General features: G+C 38.1%; 1 protein-coding gene across 1 annotated transcript; it reads right to left on the bottom strand.

Moving 5' to 3' along the window:
- Window positions 1-1,135: 1,135 nt before the first annotated feature.
- Window positions 1,136-9,721, bottom strand: eve1 (even-skipped-like1). The gene is made up of 4 exons (XM_032587424.1): window positions 9,677-9,721; window positions 7,951-8,026; window positions 7,158-7,381; window positions 1,136-4,088 (listed from the first exon to the last, which is right to left on the bottom strand). The coding sequence occupies exons 1-4, from the start codon at window positions 9,719-9,721 to the stop codon at window positions 3,612-3,614; spliced, it is 822 nt and encodes a 273-aa protein (XP_032443315.1). The 3' UTR covers window positions 1,136-3,611.
- Window positions 9,722-10,402: the final 681 nt, after the last annotated feature.

Here is a 10,402-nt window from a genome sequence, read left to right on the forward strand (position 1 = left end):
GGAGACCTTTCTGGGAAAGAAGCATCAGGAGCTGCGGCTCTGCTGAAGGAGATGAGAGAACTCTGTCTACATCCCAGGTTGGTTATTCCCAACCCAGACATCTGTCTCTCAGCTTCCTGACTATACAAGCAGCCACAGGAGACCACCCTCTGCTGTTGCAGACAATGCATATGAGTTGAGTTGTTGCTAACCTACCAGACACAACAACACAATGCATTTGTGGCAGTGTCTAGTGATTTTAATCATTCCTCACTCTCTGCTACACTTCCAATGTTTCAGCAGTTTGCCAGCTGCAGTGAATGAGTTTTTATATAGAGAAAACAAGACGCTGAATCTGTTCTACACATAATTTTTTTTTCTTTTTCTTTTTTTTTTTTGGAATACTCTAAGGAAACATTCAATAGAAATGAATTATATATGAATCACCGAATGAAAGGTTGGACTTTTTTTGGCAGGTTATGTGTGATGTTCTTTTCCTAACATGACCAATAGGAGGGAGGCTTGTACAACAGTCCACAGCTCAGGTTATCATCCTGGGAAAATGCATAACACATTCAAATTGCCCTGATAGATTCTTTTGGCTGATTTTTGTTATGCAGTCTCAAAATCTGCAACTCCAAAAGTGGTAGTCACAAATCTTTTGCCATATTAAAAACAAAAATAAGCAAATAAACATAATACAGATTGTAAAGTAGATATTTACATAAGTTTTGATCATGACCTTTAATTTATACAATATATTTTTCTCACTAGATATTATATTTCAAAGTTTTTACACCAGTGTTACAAGCTTTGTACCACTTTTTTTTAATAACTAGGTGTTATTAAAACACCTAGTTATTATTTTTAGTGGCTTGTATCTATGTTGAATGACTTTGTGTTTTTATGATGTAAAGCACTTTGAAATACCTTGTTACTGAAACACTGATATACAAATAAAATTTGATTCATTGATTATATATAATGTAAACATGGCTGTGTTATTTAAACTAGTTCTTTGTGGTGCAAAACTGTTAAACTGTTAAAAGTAGTTTAGTAAAATTTAATGAAATATTTTATCCTATCTGATGATTGTTATTAATATCGCCACATTCTACAAACATACAAGGCAGTTAGTCCAGTTTTTGTTGTTTATTGAAGGTGCAGTGCGCCACACAAAGAGAAAATAACGCTAATAAGCAGGTGTAAACAATTTTAAATTCTGCTTTTCCTCGCTCTCTGTGTTGGCTTTATTCTACATGCAGACCCATTTCCATGGCAACCAACAAAACACCTCAGCTAACTCCCTAAGGATAGAGTAATGTATTGACCAGAATGCTCTGCAGTATAGTTAGCTTCCTGTTTCCAGAGCCGTCTTCGGTTCGCTTGCATTCACATTACATTCAAACAGCACCAGAGTTCACTTCAACCGAACAACCTAGGTTTTTAGGTGAACTAGAGTTCACGTTTTAATTTTGATCAAGTTTGATTGCACAGTCACACCTCCCCAAACAAACAGAAGTTTGATTAAAGCGGATTATAGAGGGCAGGTGTGAATGCATTCTATCTAATTTAGGACTGAACAGCTTTGTTCACTTTCTCTGTTGATATTTCTAAAACTATAGGCAGACTACAATTCTAATTTGTTCACAACTTTTGCTTGTGTTTGCTGATTGGGCAGGTAGACATTGAACTACAGGCAATCCTTGTAAATGGGAGAAAGTGAGATTTTAATCAAGCAGAACATCACAAGAAGGCAATAGCCACATGGCAAGTGAATTGGTGCTATAGAAATAAACTGAACTGAAACTGAGTTGAAAATAATTGAACTGAATTGAATTGAAGACAAAATATTTTTAGTTATGAATTCTGGCCAAAGTAAAGCCTGATTTTCTTCCTAAGGATATTGAAAGATTGATCTCTATATATTAAATTGCCTAGATTATTACAATTTGATTTATGAGGAGTCAGATCAGTTATCTCTTCATTGTTTGTAGTTTGTACAAAATGCTGCTGTTAACAAGAAATAAGAAATGGGAACCTATACCTTCAATTCTGGGTTCAGTCTACTGGGTTCCTGTTTGTTAGAGGATTGATTTTAGATTTTTGCAACTGGCTTTTAAGGATCTTAATGATCTTGCCTCATCACATTTATGGGTTTTTCTAAAACAGCATGCATCCACTACAGAACCCATAACTAGGTGCCATGTTACGGGGTCAGAATCGGAGATCTAGAGGTGATTCTGTCTAATATTAAATTTGAGAAGCAGCTTAAATTATATTCTGAACTTTTTGTGGGATAACTCTCGGACTGGATGAGAATCATAAAGGAAACCAGCTGAGTCCTCTTTTTTCTGCTGATTAGAGGCCAACAGAATATTCCACCATAAATACCATACACTGATTTAATCCACCTGCACAGGTGTTCGCAACACCAGCCATTGTTATGCTTGGTTAAACCAGGAGCCGCTCTACATGTGCTCTGTGTAATCATGCCAGACAATACACTGTGAGGTTAAATACAGGTATACACATCTGAACAGAGCTTAGCATGGCAGGACACAGAACAGCTATGATAATAATGTGCTTTAATCATGTGGAGCCACAAATGGAGGAGACAGACTGGCATGTCTGCAGTGCGGCAATAAGAAATAGAGGAGTACAATTAACAGTGCTCTAGTAGGAAAATAACAGCCTTATAGTAATATTGGGAAACTATGAATAATTATGGGGGACCAAAACTGACATAATTAAAAATAAAAGAAGATATATAAATCTTTTGTTTTGTCTTTTCCTCACACAAGTAAGTGTTTGTTCTTTTTACATTTCTTCATCTCCTTTTATTACTTTTGTTTATGCATTTCTACTTCATTATGAAAGTGAGGAAGGCGGTGTCTTAAGGCTTCATCTTTTGCCTTTTGGTTGGTTAGCAACCAATAGACCAACATGTTGGTTGATTAGCAGCAATTCTGCTTAAGGCTTCAGCATTGCTAAAGCCATTAGCAAGTCTGATGGCTTCAGAGATGTTGAAGCCAGACTTCAACAAAGATGGCAGCCAGCTTATTAGTAAGCTGGAGCTTAGCAAATTTATAAGAAAATAATTCTATAATATACTGTCAGGTTTTCATAGTTTGAATGAAGTACCCACTGAAGTTGGCTTCTGATTGAGGCAACTCTAATGAAGTTGCTAAGCTTCAGCTCACAGATAAACTGACTGACATCTTTGCTAAAGCCAGTCGTGTGTAATGTTAAATAACCAATAGGCAGAAGTTGAACCGTGCTCCTCATTTGAATAATGAGGCAGAAATGCATAACTAAAAGTAAAAAGAGGAGATGAGGAAATGTAAAAAGAACAATTTTAGTAAACTTCTGAATTTGGAGTAAGGTACAATTATTTTAAAAAATCAACCATTATTCTGTCATCTAACAAATGAAAAAAGAAAAAATGGAAATCATAACTGCCATAAACAAGATGTCAAAAATTGAAGGAAATAACAAATGTCTTTACATAAAATGTTATTACACATCTGGGCTTAACTGTGATTGTTTTAGATTCTGATGTCAACGCTTCTTCTGCCTTGCTCTTCTCTTTCAGTTTTGATTGTTGCAGTTGTAGTTTTTCTTAGATGCATTCACACTTTTTCTTCCCTCTGCTGCAGAGAACCAGTCTGTTTTTTGGCTGCAGAGCTGTTGGCATGGCTCAGTCCCTTCATTTCCCACTGGACCTTATGAAGATCTTGTTGTCCCCACTGAGGGCAAAAGGAGCAATGACTTGAGACATGATGGTGCATGACACCAGGAGAGGGATAAACAAGTACTGCTGTTGGAGGCCCCTCCCCAGGCTTGTTGTGTTGTTGGGAAAGGGAGAAACGCTCTGGCTGCTTCATTAGTGCACTGTGTGGACCATTTATCATACCGGAAAAAGTCAGTGGACAGTAGTGCTGAAAAGGTAGGTGGGGCAGTTGGGATGTGGAAAACGGGTAAATCAGGTTAGAAGATGGAGAAGCATGACCCATCAGCAGTGTGCCCAGTGGGTTGATGAGTGGGTGAGACCAAGGTAAGGAGTGCCTCTGACGTTTGTCCTTCATACGCCTGTTCTGGAACCACACCTGCAAAAGCAGAAAAAAGAATCAAAAATATTAAGAAAAATATTAAGAAAAACAACAAGTGTCACTACAGGGATAATATTACAGCAGGCAATACAAAGGTTCACACAGGGCTTTCGCTCATTTGGAAAAAATGTAATGACACTAGCACTACTACTACTACTACTACTACTACTACTACTACTACTACTACTACTACTACTACTACTAATAATAATAATAATAATAATAATAATAATAATAATAATAATAAATAGTAATAGTAACTGCAGTACAGGCGTTGAACTGCTATCTGTTAGCATAAGGCCATATTAGGTTGGGACTTTTGATATGTTTTTATATGTTATTGTGATAACTGTGTATGTGCCCCCCTCAACTAATGCTCCAGCAGCCTGCTATGTCCACACAGGCAGACTCCAAGCACAGAACCACAGACCCTCTTTCTGATCTCCCAGGATTGGAGTCGTGTCTCTCTGTCCTTCACTCTCCCCACCTTCACCCCCATCGTATGTCACCTGATACACCAGAGACAATAAAACACTGGGTTTATGTACACCAACACCAAGATATGATATAAACATATACCTCATCACCTCTCTTCCCATGATGTTCATATCACAACCTAGTTCATCAGTAGCCTGTGTACACAAAGAACTAGCTGTGACATGCACAGTGAAGACGTGGTCCAAGGACTCTGAGACACTCTGAGGGACTGTTTATGTCCCACTGTGGGGGAAGAGCTCTGAGCTCCTCAGGAAGAGGATGACAGCGATGTACAGTAGTTCCATAAAAATGGAACAGATGCAGGGCGAATTTCACCATCCAGCGCTGGGCTCCACTCAGCTCACCTTAAGGTCGCCAGCAAGATTACATCAAAGATTGTAGTTCTGCGAGTTCTGATTTTACCTTCTCCTCATTCTGCTCCCTCTCTGAGGCTGTTTTTTCTGCTTAATCAGGTTTTGTTTATGCAACAGAGTCAAGGTTTCTTTTTTCAATAGTGGAATAATTCAGTTGGTTTTGTGAAACCAGAACCCTGTAATAAGAGCACTGGTTGTGGTGACAAATTGTCTGAACCCTGTTTTGAATCGTTCATTTCTGATGGTCTCACTGACAACTGATCGCTCTTAAAGCAAGTACGCCCCCTAGTAGACGCTGGAGGTTCTGAGTCAGTCATTCTCTCAAAAGTCTTACCTTTCTCACATGAGAGTGGACATAGTTTCAACTCTGTTCTGAGAGGGATAGAGATTGGTTATGCTCCAAGAACAGTAAACGGAGTTTACATAAAATCGAAACTGAAGCCAGTAGACAGCGACAGGATTTTTCCCTGTCACTGTCTACCCAGATTTACCATAGATGGTGTGGCTTTGCTAGTGGGGAATAACATTTCTGGAAGTTTAGTACATCCAAGTCTGGAGATTTTAGACAATTCTTTAAATCAGTGACTGACGCCAGTCTTATATGCTTCTGTCAGACCGCAGCTGTAGCTACTGTCCAGTAGTTTGCCTCCATCAGCATGTCTGTGTGTGAATGGGTGAATTATTGTGAAGCGCTTTGGGGTCCTCTGGAGTTGATAAAGTGCTATAGAAGAACAAAGCCATTTACCATATGTTATGGTTATGTAAGCATGCAGCACTGTGCATGTGAGCAGATAAAAGAGTCAGAGGAAAGATACTCTGACAAAATCTGCTGATTTTGTAAGTGCCTTGGTAAGATGTGTGCTATAAAAATAAGTTAAATTGAATTAACCTGGCAAATGTGATGAAGCAAAATTTGCTATATTATGTAATCCACTGCTGTTGATACTATCACACGTATATATAACAGCATCACGGACTGCACTAGCTTATTTGAGGACAACACCATGTCCATCAGTAAGGCACATTGATTCTCCAAAACAAGCCCTGGATAAATCCTGAGATAACGGTTCTACTCAAGGAGAAGAAGGTGGCTTTTAGGTCAGGAAACAAAAAAGAGCTGAGAGCTGTGCAGAAAAAAATGCAAAAAAGAGAGAGAGAGATGGGGGGAAAAATGATGGCGGTTCAGTTGCAGCAGAAAAGCATCTGTGGGGTTTGGAAGAGCCTGAGGACAATTTTAGGTCACAAACTGCCTAACCTGTAAGCCATTACGTTTACAGGTTTGACTATAGTCACCCCTCACTTTGTGCACTGATACCAGCTGAACCACATATTGATCGAGATTAGTTATACTGGACTCTATAAAGAAAACCTGGATGTTCACCTAAACAATAAACTGAACTGGACTCACTTATGTTCTTTAGGCAGGTGAGATCATTTGCAGTGCAGGCTGAGATTCGGATTACCTGTTAGTGAGCTGATTACAAATTTAAAGCAATGAATTGGACCTGTTTTGTAAGTGCCTTGGTAAGATGTGTGGTATAAAAATAAGTTGAATTGAATTAACCTGGTAAATGTGATGAAGCAAAATCTGTTATGTAATCCACTGTGTAGCAGAAAACAGATTTCTTATCAGATATGAAGATAACCCTTTTTATATGAATACAAGTTTGATACTATCAGCAGATGTTAAATCAAAGAACAAGAATTGAAAATGTTCTGGATGTCTTATAATTTTCTTTCTACTACACAACTGTATACCTGTTTGTGTTGGTCTTACATATTCAATTCCAATTTAATACATTGATGCTTGTTGTTATGTGGCAAAATATAGAAAAGTTCAAGGGCTATGAATACTTTTGCAATCAACTGTTTGGAAACTAAACATTTAGCTCAGACATCAATATTTAGTGTGTAAACTAAATGCTTAACTTACTAACTAAATATTTAATTTGAAAGCTAAATGTATTGTTTGTAAGATAAAGATTTAGTTTGCGAAATAAATATTTAGTTTGGAACTCAAACATATGAATAACATCGTGAAAATATGACTTTGAAAAATGAACATCCACATTTTTCCCCTTTATGACATGCTAGATCAATCTAAATATTGCTGTTAATTTTTAACTGTAACTTTACAAATGGCACCTCATAATCCCGCACTAAGCAGCAATGAACGGTTTATCCTCTGCTGAAACTCGTAGAAAGCAGTAAATACCTTTATCGTAGTCTCTGGAAGGTTGAGTGCTGCGGCCAGCTCGCAGCGCCGAGCCCGGGACACATAACTCTCATTGCGGTACTCCTGCTCCAGTCGGGACACCTGATCCCGGGTGAAGGCCGTCCGGTGCCGCCTACTGGGGTCCAGCGAGCCCTGCTGCTGCTCCGGGCTGCTGTCTGGGGTGACCACAGCACCCCGGACTGCTGTCTGTCTGCCTTCCGCCACTAAAACGACAAAAGCTTAAGGATAGCCACTGTCTGCTGGAACAGAAGAAAACTATCCTTCACAATCATACCATAAATACATTTTAGAGTGTTTTTTCTGTTGAATATGTTTCAGTAAGAGCTAGGCTGCAAAATAAGATTGTTTAGTAAGAGACTAATAACATAGCAATAAACTACATCCAAGTACAAACAAAGTAATTGCATCTGGTTTACTTCCCGGCCTGCTCACTCAGGTTCATCTAGCCTACGCAAAAAGCACAAATCAAAAATCCCATTGGCTTCTCCTTCCAGCTTCATACCGCTCTTATGACAATAGTTTCATTTACGCTAGATAAATAAAAATAGAAATGCGTTCTGTATTTAATCTACTTACGCATAAATTAGTTCTGTGCTCAAAAATAAATCAGAGCACCTATCGCCCTTTGTGTTTATCGCTGTGTGCCTTTCAGGTTAATTTTCTCCCTAATTCAATCTGCGCTTCTAACCCAGTGGAGTGGAAAAACACGCAGACATATTTATCTACATACCCTACACCAAACCTCTCCACCCCCCACCGGTCACACACAGACCTCTCCTGTCCGGCTCCTGTCTCTCGTCCTGCAGCCAGCATGTTTTTCCAGGTGGAGCAGGATCGGCGCCGCAGCTCTGAGAAGTGTTTATAAGGTGTTCAGAGATAAAACCTTTGGTCGCCTTCTCAGTCTTTGTACTTTTGTTGTGGAGAATTAAAGACTTCGTTGTTGACTCGTTGTTCAGACCGCAAACAGACACTTATTGTTTTCGTCTGTTTGATGTGTATGAGTTTGGGAGCGAATTATCACTGGTTTACTGTCTCCAAAGAGACCGGCTGATCAGGGGGGAGAGGAGTTAGTAATTTAGATAATTTTAAGGCTGCTAGTTTGTAGCTACCTTATGATGTCAGGTTACTTCTATACATATTCTTTGCAAATAACATAATTTGGACAAATATTGAAACCTTTTTCGAGTTTCATTCATTCACAAACTTTATTCATAGTTTGTAAATCCCACTGAGACATTTGGTCTTATTAAGCTTTTGAAGTTTTTTTAAGCTTTAAAGGAGTAAATTAATGTTTATTCTTGGTGGTCCCAAATTTTCCTCTAGAGATCATTTACGTATTTTTACGTAAAAAATACGTAAATTTCCTCTAGAGATGAGATCTTTGAAAAGATGACGTATGATCAGTTGACCATGTCCCCTAACAACTGTGGACACTGATAACCTTACTGTTCAGAACTGACCTCCAGTAGAAACCTTCAGAGAAAACACCACAACTGCATATCTCTGGAGCTTTTTTATTTTAATGGTATTATATAGAATAGAATAGAATAGAATAGAATAGAATAGAATAGAATAGAATAGAATGTACAGATCCCCTAGGGGAAATTGATGAAATTACATTTGATCAATTTTCAAACTAATATTAATAAAGCTTTAGCAGATTTTTGGAAATGTCACAATATTAAAATAAAACTGGTAATAAATATTAAAAGCTTGAAAGATATTTATCAGATGTTCTTTTCATAATTTTAGTCTAAAGACAAACAGTACAGGTGTGGAAGCCTACCTACAGGCAGAGAAGGAAAATGTCAAAGTTTACTGTGTAGCACTAAATATTGTGGCTTTGATGAAAACATGTTTATTTCAGTTGTTTGAGACTTGACCTGAACTACCCCTCAAAATTTGCGCCTTCACCTGGACAGCCCTGCAACATGTGGGTGGTCCCCCAATGCTCCATGCTTTCTAATCTACTTCTGAAACATACATAAGATTACCACTGGAATGACTGGTCGTGATGTTTGTTTGTGTCAGAGATGTTCAGCTTTTTCCAAGTCAAGCCCAGTCTTAAGACTGTAAGAGGATCAGTCATTGAATTAAATGAGTGTCAAACGTCTCAGTGAACGGAACAGGATGTGCTTTTGATTTCTAGAGAAGGTTGGGGGTATAAGTTACATTTATTTGTTCTGAAATGATCCAGTCATTAGTTACACAGCATTCACTTCAAGAGACATCCATGGTCATTATTAACTAGATAAAAACTGTGACTAAGTCTCGAATTTTAGACTAATACTGTATTTACTCTATATATAGATAGAGTAAGCAGCTGTGGTTCTGGCAACCACAGCTGCTGGCATTTTACCATATATTAGAGACGTTTTTTTTTTTGTTTTTTTTAACAGGAGTCCAAGTGAAGTCTCTAGTCTTTGGGGCAAAAGTCAAACTAGAGTCTGATGTCTTTTGCAAATTAAATACAACTTGAGGCTGAGCGTCAAACTTACTCTGATGTGTGCATAGGGTGTTATTCCATCATGGACCAGTGTCATACTTTAGATGTTTCCCTTATTCAACACCCTGATTTATAGGAATGGTTCATTAGTAGGTATCTGCTATGTGTGACATGCTGAGAGGGTTATTCAGTCATTTTAACCAAATGAGTTGGAAGAAGGGCATATCTAAAATCTGCAACACACCAGCCATTAAAAGCTTTTAACTGAACATAATGGTTTAGCAGCCACTCAGATTTTCAGAATCAGAATTTCTAAACCTCAAACTGGCTTAAGTCAGATGCAGTACACTCTGTTTTCGTCTTTTTAGCAAATTCACAACTGCTTTGCTTAACCATGACAAAATGATTTTTACAATTTGAACATGAACGTTTAGCAATATGCTTTGAAAGTCTTATAGGTCATGGAAAAAAATCTTGGGAAGTTGTTGCTTATGGTTCTCTAGTGTCCTGTTCTCGATAAGCGATCACACAGTCTCACTCTATTTCATTATATCCATGTTTGTAGAATGATGAACATGTTGCATCACTTTTCAATGCATATGTGAAACACATTGAATGTAACTATGCAACACATGTTGCTAATAAGTTCTGAGAATACTGGAAAAAAGTGTTTGTTGTCCCTGTGAGACACACACAATGCCTTTTGGAAGTAAATATGTCTCAAGCCTGACCTGACTCTCTATATTTTAATGTATCATGGTGATTTCCATCAAAACCA

This window comes from Xiphophorus hellerii, chromosome 16 (assembly GCF_003331165.1).
Source record: "Xiphophorus hellerii strain 12219 chromosome 16, Xiphophorus_hellerii-4.1, whole genome shotgun sequence".
Lineage (NCBI taxonomy): Eukaryota > Metazoa > Chordata > Actinopteri > Cyprinodontiformes > Poeciliidae > Xiphophorus > Xiphophorus hellerii.